At 45.2% G+C, this 24,803-nt stretch overlaps 10 protein-coding genes across 12 annotated transcripts; 5 read left to right on the top strand and 5 right to left on the bottom strand.

The window, feature by feature from the left end:
* Positions 1-12: 12 nt before the first annotated feature.
* On the bottom strand, positions 13-1,815 carry FVEG_08906 (hypothetical protein). 3 transcript variants are annotated; one of them, XM_018897788.1, is made up of 5 exons: positions 1,716-1,815; positions 1,513-1,650; positions 612-1,459; positions 357-562; positions 13-300 (listed from the first exon to the last, which is right to left on the bottom strand). In XM_018897788.1, exons 2-5 carry the CDS (start codon positions 1,624-1,626, stop codon positions 134-136), a joined length of 1,335 nt encoding a protein of 444 aa, XP_018755537.1. In that variant the 5' UTR covers positions 1,627-1,650; positions 1,716-1,815; the 3' UTR covers positions 13-133. The 3 variants fall into 3 exon arrangements, with proteins under 3 accessions (XP_018755537.1, XP_018755536.1, XP_018755538.1); XM_018897787.1 differs by having other exon boundaries at positions 1,513-1,815; XM_018897789.1 differs by lacking the exons at positions 13-300; positions 357-562 and having other exon boundaries at positions 586-1,459; positions 1,513-1,815.
* A 202-nt stretch (positions 1,816-2,017) lies between these two features.
* FVEG_08905 (hypothetical protein) lies at positions 2,018-3,358 on the top strand (the record flags this gene model as incomplete). The annotated part of the gene is made up of 6 exons (XM_018897786.1): positions 2,018-2,161; positions 2,219-2,363; positions 2,416-2,478; positions 2,529-2,630; positions 2,681-2,809; positions 2,868-3,358. The coding sequence occupies 6 exons, from the start codon at positions 2,018-2,020 to the stop codon at positions 3,356-3,358; spliced, it is 1,074 nt and encodes a 357-aa protein (XP_018755535.1).
* Positions 3,359-3,362: 4 nt separating this feature from the next.
* On the bottom strand, positions 3,363-4,019 carry FVEG_08904 (hypothetical protein; the record flags this gene model as incomplete). The annotated part of the gene is made up of 1 exon (XM_018897785.1): positions 3,363-4,019. One exon carries the CDS (start codon positions 4,017-4,019, stop codon positions 3,363-3,365), a length of 657 nt encoding a protein of 218 aa, XP_018755534.1.
* Positions 4,020-5,097: 1,078 nt separating this feature from the next.
* Positions 5,098-7,639, top strand: FVEG_08903 (hypothetical protein; the record flags this gene model as incomplete). The annotated part of the gene is made up of 2 exons (XM_018897784.1): positions 5,098-7,335; positions 7,385-7,639. 2 exons carry the CDS (start codon positions 5,098-5,100, stop codon positions 7,637-7,639), a joined length of 2,493 nt encoding a protein of 830 aa, XP_018755533.1.
* Positions 7,640-8,093: 454 nt separating this feature from the next.
* On the bottom strand, positions 8,094-8,815 carry FVEG_08902 (hypothetical protein; the record flags this gene model as incomplete). Its single annotated transcript, XM_018897783.1, has 3 exons — positions 8,094-8,148; positions 8,201-8,362; positions 8,433-8,815. The coding sequence occupies 3 exons, from the start codon at positions 8,813-8,815 to the stop codon at positions 8,094-8,096; spliced, it is 600 nt and encodes a 199-aa protein (XP_018755532.1).
* A 362-nt stretch (positions 8,816-9,177) lies between these two features.
* FVEG_08901 (hypothetical protein) lies at positions 9,178-10,728 on the bottom strand. The gene is made up of 2 exons (XM_018897782.1): positions 10,488-10,728; positions 9,178-10,431 (listed from the first exon to the last, which is right to left on the bottom strand). The coding sequence occupies exon 2, from the start codon at positions 10,420-10,422 to the stop codon at positions 9,421-9,423; it is 1,002 nt and encodes a 333-aa protein (XP_018755531.1). The 5' UTR covers positions 10,423-10,431; positions 10,488-10,728; the 3' UTR covers positions 9,178-9,420.
* FVEG_08900 (26S protease regulatory subunit 6A) lies at positions 10,678-12,826 on the top strand. The gene is made up of 4 exons (XM_018897781.1): positions 10,678-11,196; positions 11,252-11,667; positions 11,721-12,355; positions 12,415-12,826. The coding sequence occupies exons 1-4, from the start codon at positions 10,880-10,882 to the stop codon at positions 12,433-12,435; spliced, it is 1,389 nt and encodes a 462-aa protein (XP_018755530.1). The 5' UTR covers positions 10,678-10,879; the 3' UTR covers positions 12,436-12,826.
* A 407-nt stretch (positions 12,827-13,233) lies between these two features.
* Positions 13,234-15,776, top strand: FVEG_08899 (hypothetical protein). The gene is made up of 3 exons (XM_018897780.1): positions 13,234-13,853; positions 13,915-14,277; positions 14,344-15,776. The coding sequence occupies exons 1-3, from the start codon at positions 13,772-13,774 to the stop codon at positions 15,543-15,545; spliced, it is 1,647 nt and encodes a 548-aa protein (XP_018755529.1). The 5' UTR covers positions 13,234-13,771; the 3' UTR covers positions 15,546-15,776.
* A 99-nt stretch (positions 15,777-15,875) lies between these two features.
* On the bottom strand, positions 15,876-18,567 carry FVEG_08898 (ribosome biogenesis protein ERB1). Its single transcript, XM_018897779.1, has 2 exons — positions 17,826-18,567; positions 15,876-17,779 (listed from the first exon to the last, which is right to left on the bottom strand). Exons 1-2 carry the CDS (start codon positions 18,477-18,479, stop codon positions 16,151-16,153), a joined length of 2,283 nt encoding a protein of 760 aa, XP_018755528.1. The 5' UTR covers positions 18,480-18,567; the 3' UTR covers positions 15,876-16,150.
* A 1,675-nt stretch (positions 18,568-20,242) lies between these two features.
* Positions 20,243-20,617, top strand: FVEG_16477 (hypothetical protein; the record flags this gene model as incomplete). Its single annotated transcript, XM_018905697.1, has 2 exons — positions 20,243-20,282; positions 20,409-20,617. The coding sequence occupies 2 exons, from the start codon at positions 20,243-20,245 to the stop codon at positions 20,615-20,617; spliced, it is 249 nt and encodes an 82-aa protein (XP_018755527.1).
* Between the last annotated feature and the right edge of the window lie 4,186 nt (positions 20,618-24,803).

Here is a 24,803-nt window from a genome sequence, read left to right as displayed (position 1 = left end):
CCTGACGTGTCTACGTATGCTGCTTATGTGGGTAATCAGGATTTGGGTTTTATGGGCAGTTTATCACATATGAATGCGGAGCATAGGAAGTCTTTGATGGGAGCAAAGCGAAGTCTTTCCTGCAAGCGAGGTTTCATTCTTCAGCCTCGAACTTATTGAAATATCCACGTCGAAACGGGTTGAGTTCGTCTGCCGATGTTCCGTTCAATGTGAGCCTCTGTCTATTTGTGTAAGCCTCGAGGGCTTCTTGCGAGACCTGTGAGTCGGGGAGCCGACGATAGGTGATGAGTCTCCTTGACCCTGCGAAAAATGTCAGTAGATGCAAGATTAGCAACAAGGCTCCAGCGGCAACTCACACTTGTTGAACGGTTGGGTACAGACAGACACAACTTCCATGTGAGGATGGCTGGGTACGGGAATCTCTTGGTCTTCATCGTTAGCTGTTGGCATCCAGAATGACAATCGCCCTTCATCCACCAGAGTCTCGGCTGCAAAACTCAAGATATCATCGAGCATCACCAGAAAGCTATAAGGCTTCTTAGGTGGCACATAAGTTGGTTTCCTACGCAAGTCAGCTAATGCGCAAATCAAACGGCTAGGGCATTACGTGCATTCCATGTTGCTTCCCCTGCTCTATCAACCAGGGTGTCTTCTCAGGGTCACGGAGACCAAGAACTCTCAGTCCTTCTCTCACGCCATAAGGAGGATCACAAACAATTCCATCCCATGTACGAAGATGCCTCCTGATTGGCGTGTTGGTCAAATCAGCCGAGAATACGTCTCCTAAGCAAGACCCAATGCCATACTGGTCAAAATTGCCTTTCAAACTCTTGTTGCCACCCTCGCCGCGGATGCTTCGACCATCGATATCGCTTCCGAATGCAAGGGCACCGAAATGGGCGCAGGCGATGGGAAAGGAACCAGTCCCAACGAACGGGTCGTAATACAGCTTGCCAGGGGCTGCAAGCGCAAGGTTGGCGGTGACAAGAGCGAGCTCAGAGTCCATACTCGTGGTTGAGATATATCCTCGCTTCTTGAGGTCGAACTTGACCAAGAGTTCTCGCGATGAGTTCCCTACATGCCGTGCGAGATACATCGTTGTAGGGTCCGGAATATTCAGGGGGACGCTGTTATAGGGCCACATCTCGAAGATGGTAAACAAGTTGTCAGGGTTGGTCATTTTCACAGGCCCAGTCCAGCCCAGAAATCGGAAAGAGTTGATGAGTTCGATCCTCTTTTTGGCTGAACGAGTTCCTTGGTATGGGTCAACATCGAACTTGAATGATTTTCCAAGATAACTATCCCAAACATGAGATGTGTTTGTCTTGACTGATTCATGAAGTTCATCCAGTGTGCTTCCTTTGCCCCAGAGCTCATGGATAGATTGAATGAGAATGGATCTCTTGGCTAGACGCTTGGCCGATTCAACCGAATCAAGGTGCACGATACAGAATGGGGACTATTCACAGTAAGTTTCTGGGATGAACCAATATTATACATGGGAGAACAGACATCTTGGCTATAGTCGACTATTTTCATGTCCAGGCCTTCAACCAAGGCCAAAGCCTCGATCTCGGGGACCCGAAACGTCTCATGCGCCTGAGCAAATTTGATGAGGAAATCCATATCAGTTTTGAGTCTCTGGTGAATCTTGCTGTGTAAGAGGAAGTTCAGTTTACCCTAGGATTTGTGACTTGCGGTGGGGGGAATCACACCAAATGCCTGACTTTATTGACCAGGAAAATGCCTTATTCAGATGTGAACATACAGAGTGTTCAGTGCCTCTTCACAGTAAAATATCTAGAAAGACCAGTGATTTGCAGAGTTGAGGATGCAGCTCGACCAAGAGGTCCTCTTTAGGTTACGATCTTGAGAGAAAAATTCGCCGAGAAAAACCCGGCTAACCAAAACGTTCTATTTGTGTTACCCAGCACCTGGCATTTGCGACTTACACACACGCAATATCAGCTATTGGCATCACACACAGTACATACCATACTTTTCCCGACCTTGAACCATGTTCCCAGCTGCTGCGCCGTCGATTTATCAGTCGCCAAAATGTTTTGTTTCATACGGCACCATGGGCTACCTTGACACCAAGCAAGCTCCTCGCAGGGGCAAGCCTTGGACTGCAGTTATGTCGTTGGATTTCATCCATAAGGTTTGAATCAAGCAAGCACAGGCACTCAGAGTAAATCAAGTACTGAACTTAGGTTAGGTTGATCTAATTCTACCTTCAGAGGCCTACGATGCTGCTTGTCAGCAGCTCAGCAACGCTCAAAATGCCCCTTGCTATTCAAAGGTAGTAATGTCTCTTGGAGATATTCTACAAGGCGACTTTTTCACCGAGTATATCAAAAAGGGTAAGAACTATGCCCTGTGCCTAAGTACTTCTGACGCTAACCCTGTTTGCAGGTGATATCATGATGCTCTCAGAAGGACAGACAACGGTCGGCATGCTATTTACCTTGCGCGAAGGTATCCAAACGGATCAAATCCTTGAAGGCTTTTTTACTGACTCTTAGTAGGCATATTGACTATGTTTGTGGATAAGGAGACATATGAACGTGCAGGACTTGTTGGTAAACCATACGGTGCAAAGGGTGGACGAGGGTCAAAACCACGTTGGAGTGAGTGGCCAGATAACAAGTGCCAGAAACAACAGCTAACTCTCGTGAAGTGGTAACATACAACCTTAGAGATCCATCCATGCTTCGAGGACACAAGGGCTATGACCGGCTGATCTACGCCTGCAAGTCTGTCTTCACTCAACCCATGACATGGCTCTTCTGCAATAGCACAACCCAAAGTAGGCATAACCAGGCTCTTTAAACCCATATGTTGATCTCATACTAATGCTTTCCAAGTCCCGAATCCTGATCCCCTGCAAAAGTTCTCTCCTACAGCCTGTACAGCAACATCCAGCATATCACAAGATATCGCTGTTCTTCAACCGAGTCTCAATGTCGATCCAGAAGTTCTCTCTGAGAATGATCGTGAGTCTCTGGAATATTTCGCCACAGAAGTTTACGAGTGGTTCTCACTCATTCGCCTTGGTAGCTCGCGTGTGAAGCCTCGTGACAGCATCGACCCCTATCTGTCAAGGTATTCTGTGCCAGGCGACGATCCCAAGGAATCTAAAGTGTGCAAGTTGAGTTGGGAGGGTTTCATGTCAGCACAGTGGCTTCGGGGCTTACTCATGGACGTGCTAGTTGCTTGTCCTTCGAGAACATGGTTTTCCCTCAGTGCTACGAGCTTTTCAAGAAGTGTATCTGGCAACAGTGATGACCTCACTATCCTGAGACCACCCAGCGCGACCGGCAGGTATCTCATGTGGGAGACAAACTCGTCAGATTGATCCCTTAGTCTTGCTTTGATCGTACGTTTCGTTCATCCCCGACACCACTGTCGCCCAGGACAGCATCCTCAACCAACTTCCGCAGCTCGGCTTGACCTTGAGGGGTGTTGAAATCATCGCGTTGAGCCAGTTCCTCGATTCTTCTTCGGAATTCTGGGTCTATTTCCTCTGGAATGTCTGTGGTCTCGTCCATAGTACCAACAGTAACCTTCATTCCCTCTGGAGGGGGAGGGATAACTTCAGGCATGACAGCCGCTGCAGTCGAGGCAGGGTCATTGGCATTCTTGGCTTGGATCATGGCTAAGTATTCCGCAACCGCAGGAAATTCAGCTTCCGCTTCAATCTTTTCTCTAGCTGTCAACCCTTCTAATCCCCGGTGGTTGATGTTTGCTCCGAGCTCTTCGACGAGGACCTGCGCGGCATCTTGGGTCTCGACAACAAACAAGGCAGTCTCGTTGTCCTCATCTTTCAGGTCGACGTCGACGTTGAACTCGCGGACTAGCGTTCGCAGGAGGTCGAGATGATTGTAGCTGGCAGCGGCGTGGACGAGTGAATAGCCATGCTCATCCTGCGATGATGCGAGTGCTGGGTTCTCTCGAAGGAGGGGCAGCAACGCGGGGTTGTTATCGGCTGCAAGAAGGAATGGGTTTGGGGTAGACATGATTGTAGTTTTATGTTCAATACTGTTTTGCGACAAAGAGTGAGGTCTGAATAGGTGGTTTCTTTTATATACAAAGTTGAGATGGGTTTCTAGCTTGTCGCGTCGTCAGTGTTGAGACCATTGAAACTTTATATGTAGAAGGAAGAATTTTGGCGGGGTAGCTTACATATAGGACCCCACAATCCATCATGACGACAAAATATCAGTAATTCCTCCATTGGGTGCCTACCTATACATATTAACCCATCGTCTTTTATTAGGCAGATGACAGGCTATATTCACTAGTCTGGCCCCTATAAGTCACTTTGAATCTTGTTTCAATACCAGGCGTTCAATTGTTGCCGGCGTGACGCACCAGACACATCAAGGCCATCATTTCAGGGTAAGACCCATCCAGAGTTAGTACTTTGCCCCTCCACATCCAAAGTGCGTGCCTGACCTGATGGTGGAAGGATCCATGGGATGACTCAGTAAAAGGTCTACCAGTTTCCCAACTTGAACACAAGAGTCTCGGACCTTGAGTGATCATTGATTTCTCTCCCGTGTAACCCTTGATCCCTACTCAGGAATAGCGGCCTGACTCACTAAGAGAGCCTAAGTTCGTTCTTATTGAGGCGGTGCCGTAAGGCAGTTTTCGACTTATTCCTGGCCCGCATCGACCTCAGCACAACCGCCACAACCTCATTTGAGCTGCATCTACAGAAATCCCATCGTGGACCCGGCCTACCTATAAAAGGCCCAGCCAGGGCAATACCTGCATCTGGTTTCAGTTGATACATACTTACATATACCCCCTCTGCCATCGGGCACAATAATACGCACATTTTTGCCCAGTTCAGTCCACCTGACAGGGCACTCACTGTAAGCAACTGCAGTTAGTCCCTTCACGCGCACGACTCTTTACATGACTCGGATTTTTAGAAAGTGAGTCCCTCCAGATCTTAGGTGCTCAAGGCTACGGAAAACAAGGCTTTGAGTTTGCTGGAACAAGTGAGCTCAGATCTCTCGACAGAAGATTGCTTGCCCCTCGAGCGAGGAAAGCGTATCATCTTGCCTGAGAACCATCGCCATCAACCTCATGCTTGTTTACCGTCGTTCTTTGTGTTCTCTTCTCACACCCCTCAGCAGAGTCACCAAGGATCACCAGAATCTTCGAGCTTCTTCATCGGCTCTCGACAGAATGTCTGCCCCTTATGCTCCCCAGGACGTTCAAGCCGTGGCGAACGTGGTGCGTGCTTTGGACAGTGCCCGAAAGGACAAGAAACGCGGCGGATTCGCAGTCAAAAAGACAACGTTCGATGTTAAAGGATCAGCGGATGGCATCCAAGTCGACTCCTGGCGCTTGCAGGACTGGGATTACAAGCGACATGATTTGCCCACATATGCCCGCGGCCTCTTCACTACCAAGACACGAAGAAACGAGCCAGAAATCGCCGTGAGAGGCTACGACAAGTTCTTCAATGTTAACGAGGTTCATGAGACCAAGTGGGAGAACATCTTCACACGCACTCAAGGCCCCTATGAGCTGACCCTCAAGGAGAACGGCTGCATCATTTTCATTGCCGGATTGGAAGACGACACATTGATTGTGTGCAGCAAGCACTCAACTGGCGACCGAGATGACATCCAAGTCAGCCATGCCAGCGCCGGAGAGAAGCGCCTAGAACAACAACTCGCTGCCGTTGGCAAGACTAAAGCAGATCTTGCACGAGAGCTCCGCAAGAGGAACGTGACTGCCGTCGCTGAGCTTTGTGATGATCAATTTGAGGAGCATATCTTAGCATACGGTCCAGATAAGGCTGGACTATATCTCCATGGTATCAACCTCAACCTACCCGAGTTCGCTACCTACCCCAGTCGTTTCGTTCAGGAGTTTGCCGATGCGTGGGCGTTTCGCAAAACGGGTCTTATCACAATGGACGACATCCACCAAGTTAAGGCTTTCCTTGAAGAAGTAGCTGAAACCGGAGCACACGATGGTCGCGATGTCGAGGGTTTTGTTATACGTTGCAAGATGTCCCACGACCCTTCTAAACATCCATATCGCGACTGGTTTTTCAAGTACAAGTTTGAGGAGCCATACCTAATGTATCGCCAGTGGAGAGAATGTACCAAGGCTTTAATTGCTGGAAAACAGCCAAAGTTCAAGAAACACACCAAAATCACCGAGGAGTATCTGCTTTACGCCCGACGACGACTTGCCGCAGACCCGAAGCTGGGAAAGGAGTACAACAACAACCACGGGATCATCGCTCTCCGAGACGACTTCTTGAAATTCAAGAACATCAATGGTGCAGATGCAGCTAATATGGGAGAGCTGGATCCTGTTGTAATGACAGAGGTCACTCGTGACGTTATTCTATGTCCTATTGCCACCATTGGCTGTGGTAAGACAACCCTTGCTATGGGGCTCTCGCACCTTTTCGGTTGGGGTCATGTTCAAAACGACAATATCTCTGGTAAGGGCCGGCCTCCGCGCTTTACAAAGATGGTGTTGGACGAGCTCAAAGACCATCCTGCCGTGATTGCAGACCGAAACAATGCACAGAGACACGAACGGAAGCAGATCATCACCGATGTGAAGCTCCAGCATTCTTCTGCCAAGCTTGTTTGCATGAACTTCAAGCATGATGAAGACTCCATCGATGAGATCCGGCGAATCACCCAGGAAAGAATTATTGCCCGTGGTGATAACCACCAGACTATCCATGCAGCAAGCGACAAAGAGAAGTTCATTGGCGTAATGGAGGGTTTTATCAACCGATATGAAGCCTGTAACCCGCACTCTCGACCCGACGATGGCTTCGATGCTGTGATCGACCTTGATCCTACAGCTAGCAGCCGACAGAATCTCGAAACTCTCGTCACACAACTCCACAAGTTGTTTCCAAATCTTGTCAAGGAGATTCCCTCTGCTGCATCGTTTGATGCTGCCATGGATTACGCCCTCGGCTACAAACCAGACTTTAGGCACGATATACCTGACAGGGGCAAAAAAGGCTATCCTCAGCAGCAAAAGCCTAAAGTTCAGAAGCCAAGAAAGATGGAGTACATGTCTGTGGGCATCTCGACCCAAGAGGTCAACAATGCTCTTGAGCAAGCTTTCAAAGCCACTCAACCTGCAACCTCGCGGCTTTATACACAACTCAAACAGACACGACGCATACAGCCAAAATTCCATGTGACTTTACTGCACAAGTCCGGCAGTAAGGAGCACCCTGAGCTCTGGCAGAGATACGCTGCGCTGCAGAAAGAAGCAGAGGCTGCTGGAGACCCTGAAGGGCAAGTTGGCGAATGCGATGTCATGCTCGAACGAGTAAGCTGGCCCAAAACTCATGAGCTCTACCGCAACTGACCGTAAATAGGCTGTGTTTGATGACAGAATCATGGCTATCGTGGTTCGCCTAGCAGACCAAAATGACCAATGGCAGTGTGTAAACCGCGTTGCTCACATAACTGTCGGAACTCGAGATGATTCTGTAAAGCCCAAGGAAAGCAACGACCTCTTGGCAAGGTGGCTGGAAGTGGGTAGTTCCCCAGAAACCAAGATCGGAGAGGTTGTATTCGAGGAGAGGCCTACACTCAAGGGTACAGTGGCACCTGTGCTTAGCAAGTTTTAGAGGAGTGATAGATTTTCACGGGGTACTAGCATGATCTGAGAATACGGACTCTGCAGAGGCCTTCCTCACGGGTTCAAGGTTTATTTTGCGAGACATACATAAGATACTTCTTTCTTGTCTCCCCATGACTGAAAGTAAACTCAAATACGCTGAGCCACGTTGAAATCTTGGCAAAGATGGGTTTCAATAGCCGGATGTATCAGCTGAATTTCAACACGGACGAGCCAAGCCCCAAGGCACTTGCTTTTCTAGAGGAATCCAGGTGTGCTAGAAGGAGTGTGAGCATATCTATTAATTTGATAAGAACGAGGGTTGCTTCTAACATGAGGTAATTCGATCCCCAGTTCTGAGCTGGGAAGGGGTATTGTGAATACGTCTAAATGGACGAAACTAAAAGAAAGATGAAAAAAAAAAAACAGTACAACACAAGCAGCGTGTGCAACTCAATCATGCGTTACTCATCATCAAGGAATCGGCTAGCCAGGGCACCGAAGAATGGCACCTCGAATCTAAGCGGTCTATTAATAACAAGATCAGAATGGACCGGGGGACTCCGCGTACCTGTCGAGGATCTCTGCATCTTTGTAGGCCCGTAAAGTGAGAATTGCAATTAAGGCAATGTCGCAAAGAAAAAAGAGCCAGCCCAGGAACGTTGACCATGAAAATATAAGATGGAAGACCATAATGGCTGTGAATAGTAATGCAGATTGCCAAGCATGAAACCTAATACGAGTGTCAGAAAACGAACAGATATTGATGAAAGTTGAGCGCGACCACAAAGATACAATCGTACCTCACATAGTCACTATTCCGTTCCAAGATCAGTAGTATAATAGCACCCAGTGGTGGAAAAGCGACATATGCTAAACAGGCTTCGTAATCCAGGCGCATTCCCAAGCTTGTGTCGAACTCGCTGACTTCGGCAGCAGGATAGGTACCAGGTATTGTGCTTGGTCCACCGAAAGCGCGATTATCAGGACTGATGGCCGCCCAGCCAGCTGACTGGCCATCGAAACCGCTCCATCCTCTTTGTGGCTGTGGGTGCTGAAGCGGTGGAGGAGATGCGACGGGTGAAAACGATCGTCTGGCATCATAGGATGGTCGAGGAGAGGCGTAGTCGGGAGAGGTCACCCGTGAGTGCTCCGGAGGAGATGATTGATAGGGAGCGAAGTCCATATTGTGTGTGTTGAATTGTGTTGCTGATTCGATGTAGACGATTCGGTAGGTGAATCGAATGACGATAGAACAGTAGACAGGCCGTAAGCGAACTCCAGTAACTAACCGTGGCCTTGTCTTCCTTTTATTCCACAGCTTTGTGATACTTTGGAGAAAAGCAGTGATTGTGTCGTGTTGTTGTAAAGTGGTTTGCGGCTACTGAGTTGATCGAGAGGCGGGGCGGTGATTGTAGGTCAAGGTTGTTCTTAGCAAGGTAGGAGTTAGCTCTCGCATACCTAGTAGAGTACCTGCATATAATAATGGTAGGTAGCTTTCAGCCACACATTATCTACGGATACAGCCACACTTATTGCTTCGCAAGGTCGAGCTCGTATCAACTGGCATAATTCTGCCTTTTCTCCAAAGCAACAGAGAGTATTTATAAGCATTTGCTTCTCTAATCAATGGACAAGGTGCCATAGATATGGCTTTGCTGGAAGAACTCTTGATCTAGCCAGCTTTAACATTGCAGCGATCCAATATGCTGTTCGTACATCTACATATACATGGCCTTTGTAAGGCGTCTTATTTGTACATCGCATCTCAAAACCTCCCGAGCTTTAGGTTCATTCGCCATCCTTTTTGTCGCCCTTGATCTCGTCTTCAAGCTGGCCCTTTCTGCCCTCCAGAGCCAACCATAAGCTCCTACTTCCGCCCTCCAGGGTACTGGTGATGCCCAATCCGACGCCTTGGAGCATGGCCACCAACTGGCCCCTCAAGCCTTCCAGGCCGCCCTCAATACCGCCAACCCAGTTGATACCAGATTGATCAAAGATCTTGCCTTCAACGCGGCCACCAACGAGTAGTAACTTAGCAAGACCACTTTGGCAGATGGGATCGTGAAAACCGGGGTTCTTCTTTCTTGAAGGAGCCGGGAACTTCCCCGGAACGGGTGCCAGAACACTCAATGCTGCCGCGAGGTGGGCCGGAGAGACGGCGGGGAGAACCAATGCCGCCAAGGGGCCAACCATTACTGGCTCGATCTGAGCGTAGCTGGAGTCCTCGGGCACTTGGACATTCCTAATGGTTTCATATGCAGCTTCGGAAAGATCATGCACAACAGGACCCCGCACCGTTCTTGTTGTCTTATCCGACGCAGCAGCAGCCTCGGGGTCGTAGAACTCAACAAGCTTGAGTGCCACGCGCAGCATATTGGTTCGCACCACCTGTAATTGGACTAATGGGGTGATATCGACAGGTTCAGCACCAGGAATCGCATTGGGCTTGGGAACTGTGGAAAGAGCCTTCTTCAGCTCTCGCCGCACTGCAGCCCACTCTACGGCCGTCAAATTGCTATGTTGAAAGAATAAGATCAAGGGAGTCGTCCGGAGGAGTGATGTGTAGGTTCGGATCAGCTGGCTCTTTCTCGTCTCAACAGGCCGGGCGCTAGGAGGTTTGGTGATGGGAGCATGGTCGATTGGCTTTCGGACCTCGGTCACCGCAGCCGAATGGTTTGGCGACGTCGAAATACTGCGAAGAGTCGTTGTCCATGGCCTGTGAGAGAGGTGTGATTCTCTGCGCAATTGACGCAGATAGGGCGACGCAGCCCGTGATATTCGTGAAGCCATATTTTCTAGCTATGGGGCATGTCAGAACAGAGAATCAAAGATTCGAGAGTTAATGCTGTACATACATGAAACTGTCTTCCTGGCTCCGTACCTAGCCAGATCAAAAATTCCACAAGCACTCACAGTCGCTATATGCCAATTGCGAGAGTTTCGATCCGTGCTTGGCCCGTGCACCGGATCAACCCACCGCCGATCCCCGGCACTCACTGCAAGGTCACTGGGGCCAATGCCGTGCTGTTGCTGGCAGGCCAGGCTGATTACGCGCGACCTGACTGCCTACCTGACAGCTTGATCTTTGGTGTCTGTGGTTGGAGCATCCATAGCATTTGGCTTTTGCATTCAATTCTCTGCCGCACATCAACCACAACGACTTTGCGCTCACCTCTATCAACCCTAATACGAGCTTGTGGCTACATAAACCCATCCCAGTCAGATTTAATCCACATCATTTCCCATCATGTCGACTCTCGAGGAGCTCGATGATCTCGACCGCCGAGACAAGGAGGAGAAGAAGAGAGATGGCGACGACAAGAAAGAGAAGAAGCCTACTGATGGCGACGCCGACATGCAAGATGCAGAGGAGGAGGAGGAGGAGGACGACGACATCCTTGACGATGAGATCCTGGGGCTGAGCACACAAGACATTCAAACCCGCAAACGCTTGCTAGAGAACGATTCTCGCATCATGAAGAGCGAGTTCTCGCGGTTATCACACGAGAAGGCCGCCATGGGCGAGAAGATCAAAGAGAACCAGGACAAGATTGCTAACAACAGGTTTGTTCCCGGTGAGCCATGGAAATGCGAATGTCATCGCTGACCCGGTTTATAGACAACTCCCGTACCTCGTCGGCAACGTCGTTGAGCTGCTTGACCTGGACCCTACGGCCGAATCATCAGAAGAGGGTGCCAACATTGACCTGGATGCCACTCGAGTTGGAAAATCAGCTGTCATCAAGACGTCCACACGACAAACAATCTTTCTCCCTTTGATTGGCCTGGTCGATGCCGATAACTTGAAGCCTGGCGACCTCATTGGTGTGAACAAGGATTCGTATCTTATTCTCGATACGCTTCCGGCCGAGTACGACAGCCGCGTCAAGGCTATGGAGGTGGATGAGAAGCCCACAGAACAGTACACTGATGTTGGTGGACTGGATAAGCAGATTGAAGAGTTGGTGGAAGCAATCGTGTGGCCCATGAAGGAGGCTGAGCGTTTCAAGAAGATTGGCATCAAGGCCCCAAAAGGTAACATGGAAGAGAAGTCATGAAACTCTACCGTATGTACTAACTCTGCTCAGGTGCACTGATGTATGGCCCCCCAGGTACAGGCAAGACTTTACTAGCACGAGCCTGTGCAGCACAGACGGACGCTACATTCTTGAAGCTGGCAGGTCCCCAACTGGTCCAGATGTTCATTGGTGATGGCGCCAAGCTCGTACGGGACTGCTTTGCGCTGGCTAAGGAAAAGGCTCCTGCGATTATTTTCATCGACGAGTTGGATGCGGTTGGTACCAAGCGCTTCGACAGCGAGAAGAGCGGCGACCGTGAAGTACAGCGAACCATGTTGGAGCTACTGAACCAGCTCGACGGTTTCGCCTCTGACGACCGAATCAAGGTGTTGGCTGCAACAAACCGAGTCGATGTTCTTGATCCTGCGCTTCTACGATCTGGCCGCCTCGATCGCAAGATTGAGTTCCCCCTGCCAAATGAGGAGGCCCGCGCTCAAATCTTGAAGATCCATTCCCGCAAGATGAAGGTTGACCCCGGTGTCAATTGGGGTGAGTTGGCCCGAAGCACGGATGAGTTTGGAGGTGCTATGTTGAAGGCTGTTTGTGTGGAGGCTGGTATGATTGCTTTGCGATCAGGCAAGAACAAGATTGGCCACGAGCATTACGTTGATGCCATTGCTGAGGTGCAGGCCAAGAAGAAGGATGTAAGTAACGAAAGCTTAGTGTTTTGTCATGGGATTTGCTTGCTAACTATGCTCAACAGACCGTCAACTTCTACGCTTAATTGTGACGATGTTAGATATTGCGGACTGGGTTACAGGTCAAATGAGCCGGGGCATTGGGGATTAGACGCGGCAAAGGCGAACATAGATCAATGTAACACTATCTCGACATATCGCCGTGTCTCATGGGGCCTTGACTTCTGAATGGTGAATCGACACGGCTCGGGAGTCCAAAAGCCCGACATGGACGCTTCGTAATCGTGAATGTCAATGTCTTTATGGTATGCCTAGAATTTTGATTATATACGATCAAAAGTAGGGACAGGATCTCAGCAATTCAGACCCAGTCATTCACCGAATCCAAAGTAAGGTAGTTTAAGGTAGTCAGTCAGCCATGTTACAACACACAGAGCCAAGCAATAAACTCCAGGCAAAGATGATCATGTCAGCAGCAATTTGAGAATTACCTGAAGACCTGCTGGTGCAGGTTAAAATAAACAAATATTCTCTTCTCAGGCATTCATTTATCGATCTGTGCGACCTAGACTCAAACGGTGGCAGTATTTGGCCGCAAGGTAGGCCACCCCACCGGAGCATTTGTTCCATTCGAGAAATCGAGATCGACGTCTTGGAGTGCGGTTCGATTAAACATGGGCGAGAAACAGCATGTGCTTCACAGAAAGGACAATTTTCAGCTCAGCTAGGGCAGTTTTTGGCAGCGGAATGTACCGACATGCACTGGCTGGGCTTAGTCATATGGCGTCTTACCTGTTCGAGCTTGGAGCTTGTGCGGGGCGGGTCATGCAATGTACGTCATGGTGGCGCCTGGGGAGGAGAGGGCACTCATCCAAGGCTTGTTTGTGCAAAATCACATCGCGATGATGATGAGCGATAGGCAATGATGATGCTGTTGGTGACGCTACTGCCCCTTTGTTGACGAGTGATGAAGTATTGTGATACAGGCTCTTGTGGAACTGTTTTGGTGCACCTGCCTCTCACAGTTCAGGCTTTGCTTAGCTGATGCGCAAGTATTCTGTACCTCACTGTTACTCAGTGTAAACTGCCAAATTCCAGCCACCCATGACAACGGCACAGTGACGTGATAGATTTCCCCTTCCCCGTGGCTTGCATCGTCTTGTCTAGGTTGTCTTGCCTTTTCCCTTCTTTTCCCTCGCTCATCTCGCTTCAGTTGCGTAACTCTTCCATTTCCCATCATTCCTCTTCCAATTCTTTACCCTCTAATCCCCCCCGAGGTGATTCCTACAAGTATTATCGCACTGTTCAGCGACCTAGCTAGCTCCTGTCATTTCGTCGCGACTTGGCATTGTCTACACAAGGAACTAGATCTGTACCAAGGAACATTTCCATCTCTCTGAAGCAGAAACAGCAGAAGCCAAAATGAGATTTTTGAATGCCGTCTTGGCCGCGGTGGCCATCAACGGTGTCACCGCCAGCACATGGTTCCCTGGCTCGAAGCCTGGTAAGCTTGCTATCCTGCCCGCCCTTTCTCCTGGTCTGCCACATAGTCTGACAAAAATCAGTTTACAACAAGTGGCACGAGACTGAGCTGGAGCGCTGGCTCTCAGACCACGATGTCCCCTACCCAACACCTGCCGACCGCAAGGATCTCGAGTCCTTGATTGAGAAGAACTGGGAGAATTACGTTGTTACTCCTTACAACAGCTGGGATACTAACCAACTCAGCTCTTACTTGCAATCAAAGGGCAAGGAGGCCAAGAACGAGGCCGCTGCCTCGAAGGATAGCCTTTTGTCCCAGGTAAAGGCCAACTGGTATGAGACTGAGGGTAGCGCCCAATCTGCCTGGCTCAGCGTCAAGGATTGGATCCTCGATACCTGGACTGAGAGCCAGTTGAAGGCATTTGCCGACAAACATGGAATACCCGGTAGGTCAATTCAGTGTTCTCGTCGTTATCGGTCTGAGTTGCCAGAGAACTAATCTCTCATCACAGTCCCCCAACCTCGCCACCGTGACACACTTCTCCAGAAGGCTCGTTCCAGCTACGAGATCGTTGCCAAGAAGGCCAACCAGGCCTCTTCGTATCCTGGTAACTGGCTTTACGAAACATGGTCCGAGTCTGACCTCAAGGAGTGGCTTGACACCCATGGATTCCCCGCCCCCCAGCCCATGACACGCGACAAGCTCATTGCTTCGGTCCGACGCAACTCTCGCCTTGCCTACCTCAAGGCTCAGGACCAGGCCGCTAGTGCCACCGCCAGCGCTCAGGGAGCATATGCCACTCTCACTGACATGATCATTGATGCCTGGAGCGAGTCCCAGCTCAAGGAGTTCTGCGACAAGAACGGTATTGCTGTTCCCCAGGGCACCAAGGCCAACGAACTCCGCGCCCTCGTCCGCAAGCATCGAGCCGATATCCTCGGTGATAACATTTCTGCCAGCGCCGCATCCGCCTACGGTGCTGCTACCTCTAACGCCCAGAACCAGTACGCCAAAGCTACCGACAGCGCTTCTTTGGCTGCTCAGGATGCTTTCAACCAGGCTGTTGGAACTTGGTCCGATAGCCGCCTCAAATCTTACCTCGATGCTCGTGGCGTCCCTGTTCCTCAGGGCTCCAAGAAGAATGAGCTTCAGGCCCTCGTTCGCAAGAATGCTCATGTTGCCTACCACAGTGGAAACGCCTGGACTTTTGATGATTTTAGCTATGACAACTTGAAGAAGTACCTTCAACGCAACGGAGATGCTGCTGCCAAGCAGGTAGCCGAGAAAAAAGATGCCACTCGCGATGAGCTCTATGATGCTGCTCAGTCCGCCTACTCTTCCGCCTCTTCGGCTGGAGGATCTACCTGGGCCTCAGCCACTAGCTGCCTCACTTCTGCCACAAACTCTGCCAAGCAGTCTGCCTTCGATGAGTGGACCGAGACTGACCTCAAGGCCTACCTCGATAGCTATGGTGTGCCCGTGCCACAAGGATCTAAGCTTGAGGATCTGAAGGCTGAAGCACGAAAGCAATCCACCTACTTCAAGTACGGCACCAGCTCTCCGACTGGAACTTTCTTCGCTAAGCTCGGAGAAACCGCCCGCGATACCTACAACTGGGTTGCCAACCAGCTTCAGCTTGGTGGCCAGGCTGCGAAGCAGAAGGCTGCGGAGGCCGAGGCTGATGCCAAGGCAAAGATCCGCGAGGAGCTGTAATGTGTGGAGGACACGCGAAACTTTTGACTTTGGTGCTCAGATGGTCAAAAGATCCTTGTGGTCTTGGAAATGTGATATCAGTGTGGCAGGTTGCCATTGACGAAAAGGCGAGAAGACAAGGTCAAAGCTGGCTATAGTTGAGCCATAACGATGATGCAGACTATGATACTTTAGGTCGTTTGCTTTAGCAGCTAGTTATGTTTTACGAATCCTATTTTGTTAATCACATAATAAGATCATTCATTAATGTGAATGCCAATAGTTAAATCCTATATGAAAGGCTTAAACATATGATGCTTTCCAAGAAGGTGCATCGATATTGCATGCACTGCTGTATCTCACGCTATGCCGCCATTCATTACTTTATCAAGGATGCACATCAGATATCCAGTATGATAATAGATGGGAAGACTTTCTTATGCTTGACGAAATGTCTCAAAACAGAGTCACGTAGCAGAACAGGTGGGTGTAAAAGTATGAATGAAAATATCATGTGATTCTGTTTTCTGTTTCCTAACGCCATCGCTGGAAGAAAGTCCACGGCGACCAAAATTAAGTCCTCTCCTCCCCTCATGGCATGGGTAGAACCATTTACCAAACCGATATCATGCCCAGAGCCTGCAGGTTCCATCTGCACCAGCGCTGAGACACCAGGGGTGCTTCGGGTGCCAGTCCACGTCAAGGACGCCCAGCTTGTTGATTACTTTATGGCCCTTGAGCATCTTGACAGGGACAATAGTCGCGTTCTCCATAAGATCGCTCACGACCTTGCCATGGAAGATCTGTAATGTTCCGTCGTCACTGGCATCAGCGAAGAGTGGCAGGCTGCGGTGGAATTTGACAGCGCGGATTGCTTCAGGGTGAAATCGCATCGTCTTGTAAGGGCGGGACGACAGATCAAGATCATGCCACAGAAGTCTTCGATCGTATGAGCCAACAATAAGATTATCTCCACCAGGGTGAATATCAAATGAAGAGATCCATCGGGCACCAGGTTGGACAACCTTGACAAGTTCCTGGCGCTGAAGATCGTAGCACCTGATCATTCGCTGAGTAGCAACAAAGAACAGTGGCCTCGAAGGATGGAACTGAGCCGTCTGGGCAAGACCAGGCAGCTTTCGGAAAGGAATTTGACTGAGATGCTTGGAGAGCGTGTGGATGGCGACTGAGCTCCTTTGTCCGGTTGGTGAGACAGTGGAGATGAACTCGCCTCGCCTGTGCCAGCTGATGACCTTGATCGTTGACCTAACAGTAGCCATGAGGAGCACACCGGCAGCTTCCAGCTTGGCCCCAGGTCGTGACCACTTGGCAGGAGGTTCTTTCTTCACACCATTGACTGTAGTGGGCTGTGCTCCATTAGTAGCGTAGCCGAAGCCAGCGTCGAGAACATCGCGACTGGCCTTCTCAACAGCATCACTGGCTACCGAGGGGATCATGAAAAAGAGATCCTCTCCAGCCGCAGCTGCCAGAATAAAGGTCTCCTTATTGGGCCGCCATCGCACAATATTGACTGGCTCCTCGCTACTAAGCTTTGCCATCCATTCTTGGTGGCCGTTGAGAGCCCAGACACGGACTGTACCATCATCACCCCCTGAGGCCACGAATTCACCATCTGGACTGAACGATACCGAACGAACTCGACCATCATGGCCACGGAAGATGGTCTGGTTGAGGGTGGGGAACGGCTTAAGGTCTTCTGGCCGGGGAAGCTTAGGCAGAAGAGAGTTGGGGTCGATGTTGAGCCTGTTCTTCCTGATTCGTGGGGCGAGATAAAGATCCAGACAGCGATCGAATCGTTCCTTGACGAACTCGCCATAACCAGGAACCTTGCGCAGCGAGTCAAATTTGGCAGGTAAGTACTCCTTTCCTCTCTCCTCGGGATCTTGGTTCTTCCAGGCTTCCTTTTCCTCCTCGGTCGGCAAGTACTCGGGTGGTGGGTTGTAGCTAAGGTCGTATCCTGGAGGAGCAAGCTTGGGAGCTGGGATGTTCATTACATGGGGGTCTTGAGGCTCCTCGTTTGCCCATACATCGTAGTAAGACTCTTCCTTCTCCTCTTGTTCTCGTTGTCGCTCCTCGGGAGGCTTGTAGGGTAGAATACGGCCCTCTTTGATGGCCCGGACAAGCTTGGCAACACGCTTGGCTTCATGCTTAGAGGGAACAAATCGCCGCTTCGGTTCTGGCGCAGCGCTCAGAGGCATCTTCTCCTCAATACTGGTGAAGTATGGCACCATATCCTGCGATGGTTAGTGGCGAGCAGCGGAATAGAAGTGAAGGACATACGGGGTAAGGATCGTAATCCTCATTGGGGACCTCGTTCATTTGTAGTCGCTTAAGAAGTTCAAGCTGGTCCTGGGTCAAGTCCAAAGGCTTCCCAGTTTCAGGATCTGTCAAGCCAGTCCAGCCCTTGGGAATCTCAATACTGTCGAGGAGAGCATCGAGAGCCTCCCCAGTGGCTGGGCGCATAATCTTCTTGCCATTGATGTCGTATCCGATGTGGGGGTAGGAGTCGTAGAAAGAGAGGGGAATATTTCCAATTGTGTTGTTTGGGCCTTGGGCATCTGAATCGTCACTGTCATAGACAGGATCAACCTCAGCATACTCATAGCGCTCCCCGCCGTTGGCATCCTTGACGACGCGATAGTTTGGTTCCGAATTATCAGCGTCGAGTGGTGGAGGGGCCACGAAGTTGTCGTCTACGTCGGATGAGGCGTCTTCACTGTACGTATCATCGTCGTCGTTCTCTTCATCTTCATCATCGTCGTGCTCATTCGTGTCTTGGCCGTCGAGTCCATCCTCAAGATCGCTTTCCTCAAAGTCAGATCCATCTTCGCTTTGTGACAAGACGCCGTCCAATTCCAAGCCAGCGAGCTCGTCTTCGACGGGAGCAGGTTCTGCGAGAACCTTTCGCTTGCGTGATGCCAATGTTGGTGCCATTGGATCCTTCCAGTTGATCAGGAGGAATTTTGCAGAAGATTAGCGGGTTGAATGGCAGGGAAGCCAAAGCGATTATTTTTTTTTTTTTGAGACAGATAAGATAAGAATAGAAGAGTTGGAACATTTGGAAGCTAGCTAAGCTGGCTGGGAAAGGTGGAGCCGACGATAGTGGAGTGGGGATCTGTAGGGTAGGTACCGGGTGCTCACTCTATCATATCAAGAACAACCTTGAACTTCATGTGAGCGATAAGGATAATCGTCCTGTTCTTTTTAGCCTTGGGCTGTATATACTGATATATCAGACGTCATGCATAAGAGTTATATGTAACTGATGAATAGTTGTTCAATACTCTCAAGTTGTTTTTGACTACAATTGTTTCGTTCAAGCTAGCGTTTGTATTAAGGACGGTGACTTCAGGCAGGCTTCTGCTTACAAAAGTTCATAAATGAACTTCAATAATTCGAGAGTCACCATTCATAGGTAAGAAAGGTTCGTTGCAAGAGTGGCCGTTCTCGTGCCGCAGTGATCAGTGAAGCTCATGGCTGTTTGAAAATTTGCCACTACAACAACTGGAACACAGATAGCAGGACGATTAAATTTTCGCGTCCTGGAACTCAAAGGCCGATAGAGATAAAACTTCAGTACTCTTGTTGATTTCATAAAGGGGGGCCAGCCATAGCATCAAAGCTTGGCGTCTTGATCCAGATCAGCTGCCAGGAACAGCTTGTCTGATGCCACAGTTGACTCGATTCAGACCTCTTGGCTTTATTCATTGAACTTGAATGGAAAAAGGCGTCGGGTATTCCGAACCACGCGACCAACGGTGAATATAATCAGCCACGATCGGGATTTTATTTTGCGGCTAGACTATTCTAAAAAACCATTCTGCGAGCTCTTCTGTCCTGTCCTGTCCTGTCTATTTGTTTGTTTGTTGGTGGCTGAATCTATTAGCCAAGCTGGGAATAATATCAACCCAGACTGGGTTTTGGCAAAACCAACAACGGGAACAACGACACACTACCTTAGCACGGAGCAGCGAGTTTCGGAGGCTCTCGATAATTTAGCAATACTCTCTAAAGTTTTATATGTGGTCTGAGAGTTGTATCTAGGGAACCAGGATGAAAATCAAGGATGATAGGGACTTGCTCTTCACTGTTCATGGTCGTACTACTGCCACGAGAACTTCTAAAAATTCAAGTTGGGCATGGCCTGATATCCGAAATCGGTCACCTATAAATGACTTTTGCTTCTGGAATCTTTCCAAACAAAGAAGAATCAGTCTGTAAGTTTCATCTTGTGGCTTACAAGAGCCAGCTTAGCTCCCCCCCCTTTTTCCAGTTGCGGAACCGGAGCGTTTCTTCCATATTGAATAATATCTGGCCAAGGCTTGGACCATGATCTAGAAGCATATGAATATGGCCTGGTTCCTGCATTGACACTTTACAATAGAAACCGTTATAGACCATACTCGTGGCTGGCTGTTGGCCTATCGCCTATCGAATGCCAAACCAGCCTGATCGTGTCTCTCACTTCTGCACATGCTAAGAAAGATCTACAACGTGGTTCATGCCTCTATCGACGATGTAAAAGAGGATCGCCACAGTAATTTGGTTATAATCACCAACTGGCGTCGGTGGTTCATTGAACCAACAGCAAGTTCCGACTCCTGGCAATGGTTCTGGACCTTCTCCAGAATGACTGACAGTTTGACCAGTAGCCGAAATCCAAGAGAAAGGGTGCAATGAGTTGGTGTATAAATGTCATGCCCGGGCCTGGCAATGCAGTTCCTCATACTGACGCCAGTAAGTTCATACATCGTCCAATATGCACCTTCGTCCTACTTGTGTGCCCTTGATGACAATGGCGCTGTTCTTTACTCTTGTCAATGCCGTGGCACCCGTCGTCGATGTATCATACAGCAAATACAGGGGCAGCGAGCGTGGCCATTCATCTCACAGCTTACGGAGGTAGAGATGACAAGTTGTTCCACGCTGCTGCAGCTGAGTCAATATCTGCTTCACCTATCAAAACAGTGGAACAAGCGTCATATCAAGCAGAAAGCTTCATCGAAAATGTCGGTTGCTCCTCCGAAGATGCCATTGCTTGTATGCGAACCAAGACTATCGCCGAAATCTAGTCGCCAATATCAAGGTCCCATACCCTGGAGGCACACGGCTACCAATCGGCATGTGGGGTCCTGTTGTTGATGGAGATTTCGTACAAGATGCTCTCTGGAGCTCATTCGACCAAGGGAAGTTCGTCAAATCGGTGCCACAACCAAAGAGGGCCGAGCATTTGCACCAGCTGCATCCTCGAAAACAGAAAATGAGGATTTTTTCAAGGCCGAGTTTCCACTTCTTGAGTCAACTCACATGACTCAGATCACGGCCTGGTACCCCGATTTAGCGGATACGTGTTCGAAAGCTGGTTGTCTCAAACGACCCCTCAGCGATGCGTATGGCGACATGAGGTTTCAATGCTCAGGCATCTCGTTATCAGAATCTATTTCCCCCTGGATGCCGAAGAAAACCTGGAACTACTGGTATAACGTCGAGGGTCCAGGTTTCATGACTCAGGGAAGAGGTGTAGCTCATTGTGACGAGGCTCATGCAATATGGGGGCCCTGGGGCACCTCGAAGCTACTTCCCAGGGGGGATCAATGCTAATGCAGTCAACGTCGTCCAAGGGTATTGGATAAGTTTCAGTCGATCTTATAACCCAAACAAGTACAGGCTTGCCGATACAGCGATGTGGGGAGTCTATTCAAAGGCCTCGAGGCGCAGACTGGTGTTTAATACAGGGGGCAGGACTAGCTTAGAGAGCATGACCCTAGATTTACAGGATAAATGCATATACTTTAAGTTATCGCGATAGTCCTCGATTCCCATAATATAATATTTATACTATTAATTTAACTACTTTAACTGCATATTTTACCTCTATAAACTATACCTAGTATTACCTATTACTATTACTTAATATAATAGCTATAATAAAAGCCTATTACTTTATTAATAAATCTTAATCTTACTTTAAGTAATTAGCTAGGCTTTTTAAAGCCTTTAACTTAATTATAATGATTAAAATAATAAATATATTTTATATATTTAAAAGCCTTATAATATAATTAAAGATTTTAAGTATTAATTAGCTATATTTACTATTAATTTATTAAAAAGATAAAATATCTTTATAGTAATATATAAGGTATAGCTAATAAGGTCTTATAATAAGAATAATATAATATAATACTTATTTTTTAATATATTATATATAAAGTATTATATATAATACTAAAAAAATATAATAACTTTAAAAGTAAGTCTTAAAGTTATATAATATTATTATCTTTAACCTTATAATTTAATTAAATAAGTAACCTTAATTTATAAATATAAAAAGATATTTTCCCTAGCTTTAGTAGGCTAAAGGCCTTCTTTATTATTACCTAGTTAAGGTAAGTAATACTAAGGCTTTAACCTTAAAGGCCTAATTCTAAATAAGCTAGAAACTATAAAAACTATTTAAAAATATTATATTATATAATTAGTATTAATAATTATAACTATCTTATTATAGTAATTAATACTTATATAAATAGTAGTTTAATTAATATTAATAATCTTAATATTAATAATATCTTTAATTTATATACCTTACTTTAATATTTAAATATTATAAATAAAGATTTATTATATATTAATAAATTAATACTAATATAATAAGTTAATCTTATAATCTTTAATTATATTATAAGGCTTTTAAATATATAAAATATATTTATTATACTAACTATTATAAGTAAATTAAAGGCCTTAAAAGACCTAGCTAATTACTTAAAGTAGGCTTAAGACTTATTAATAGAGTAATAGGCTTTTCTTATTATTATTAGATTAAGTAATAATAATAGCTAATATTAAGTATAATTTATAGAGTTAAAATATATAGTTAAAGTAATTAAATTAATAATATAAATATTATATTATAGGAATTAAGAGCTATTATAAGGTAAAGGAAAGGAAATAAAAAGAAAAAAGGGGTAAAAAAGTAAATTATAAAATAAAGGTTTTAGTATTAAGGGAAAAACTGTAAATATTAGTAGGCTAAAGCTGGCTTAGTAGGTTAGTAATAGATTAGATTAGGTTATAAGGTAATATAAAGCAGTATAAGGAATATAAATTAAAGGTAAATATAGCTAATTAACACTTAGGGAGGCTAAATTATATATAAAACCCTTTAAGTACTCCTTTTACTAAAATAAAGTTAAGTTTTTTAGCTTTATAAAAAGAGAGTTAAGATAAATCTAATAAGGATTTATATAATCTTTAAATAACTTAAACTTATTACTTATAGAAAAATCTAAGTATTCTTTAAGTTCTATAACTTTTATAAATAGTTTATTTATAAATACTTAAAGGTTATTATACCCTTTATAGCTCTTTTAAAAGGAAATTAAAATAAAAAAAAACCTAAAACTATAAAATTAAATAATTAGAAAAAGTAAGTATTTTAGGCCTTTTTTATTAAGTTTAAAAAGGCCTTAGTTTCATAATACTTTAATTTTAAAAAATATATTTATATTAAGATAAATATATTAAATTATATTATAATTAATATCCTTTCTTAATTTAATAATAAAAAATACTATTACCTTATAGTATTTTAATTATAAAAGTTTAATAACTTTAAAAGAAAGTATAGTATATTAATTAAGAGATAATAGCTATTATAGAGTTATTTAAGTATTAATAATATTACCTTAAAAGCTTCTTAAGATAAGTAAGAGTTTTAAGTAATTACTAAAACCTCTAGTTATTTATAAAAAATACTAAATTAAATAGAAAATAAGTATAATAATATTTATATTTAATAACCTATAACTTTATAATTAAATATAAAAAAGGATTAATAAATCCTACTAATATCTTTTTAAAACCCTTAAGAATTAAAAGAAAGAATTACTAAAAGCTAAATCTAATTAAATCTTTAAAAAATAAAATAGCTAAAGTATAAGCTTTAATAAAAAGTTAGTAATAAAAATAGAAATTAAATAAAATACTTATAAAGAAAGTAAAACTACTTAAAACTTTAAGTAAGTTAAAGGTAAATAAGATATCTTTAAGTATTTAAAATAGCTTAGCCTTATTACTAAATAATATAAATATTATAAGCTAAAAACCTTATTTAAATATATAGTTTTAAGAAATATTAAGATTATTTATAGTAATTTCTAATAAAATAGTAATTAAATCTTTATATTAAGAAAGACTATTAAAAAATAATATATTAAAGCCTTTAATTAAGATTATTAGGTTAGTATAGTGAAAAGATAAAGAAATATTTTATTAAAAAAATAAGATTTTTAAAGTAAATCTTAAAAAGGGTTTTTAAAAGTAAAAGGTAAAAGATAACTTCTTTTACTTTAAAAATAGACTTTACTTATTTTAAGAACTTAATTTAAAGAAAAAGATATTAAGGCTATATTATAATAATCTTCTAATAAGATACTTTAATATTGAATATACTAAAAAGCTGAGTTAAAAAGAACTTTAGTAAAAAGGCCTAGAAATTAATATAAAATAATATATAGCTATATATAGTATTTACTAAAAGGTAATATTTAAAAAGTATTAACTTTATAGAAAGCTTAAAAGCTTACTAATTCTATTATAACCTTTTAAAAAGGTCTTTATAGACTTTGTTATAGGATTACTACTAATACTTTTTAAAAGCTAATAAGTAAATATAATTCTAATAATAGTTAATAAGCTTATAAAATTTATATAACTTTTACCTATTTTTTTTTTTTATTAAGATTACTACTTTTAAACTTATAAAGCTTTTTTATAAAAAGATTAAATTATAATTTAAAGTATTTAAAGGTATTATATTAAATAAAAAGTCTATTTTTATAAGTTCTTTTTAATTGAAATTATATTATTATTTAAAAATTAAATAAAAGCTATTAATAGCATTTTATTTTTAAATTAATAAGTAAATAGAAAAAATAAACTAGGTTTTTAATTGTTACTTATAATACTTTATTAAAAATAACCAGAATATTTAGCTAAAACTTCTATAAATAGCCTAGTTTATCTATAACTTAAAATTAAATATGATAGCAAGATTAACCTTAAATAAAGCTTTAATAGGTTTTTTATCTATATTGGGAGACTAGTATGGCCGAAATTAGCGGCAACGTGCCCGTCTCTAGAGGGTAAAGGTTTGATGAACAAGCCCCAGGTTGATCCAGCTATGAGGGCCAGTGTGTCGTTACCTGGTGATATCCGATCGGCCAGTCGAACAAATAAAGCGCTTGAATA

The sequence above is a fragment of the Fusarium verticillioides genome, chromosome 5 (assembly GCF_000149555.1).
Source record: "Fusarium verticillioides 7600 chromosome 5, whole genome shotgun sequence".
Taxonomy (NCBI): Eukaryota; Fungi; Ascomycota; class Sordariomycetes; order Hypocreales; family Nectriaceae; genus Fusarium; species Fusarium verticillioides.
Note: the sequence above shows the minus strand (reverse complement) of the source record. Positions and strands in the feature narration are given on the sequence as shown.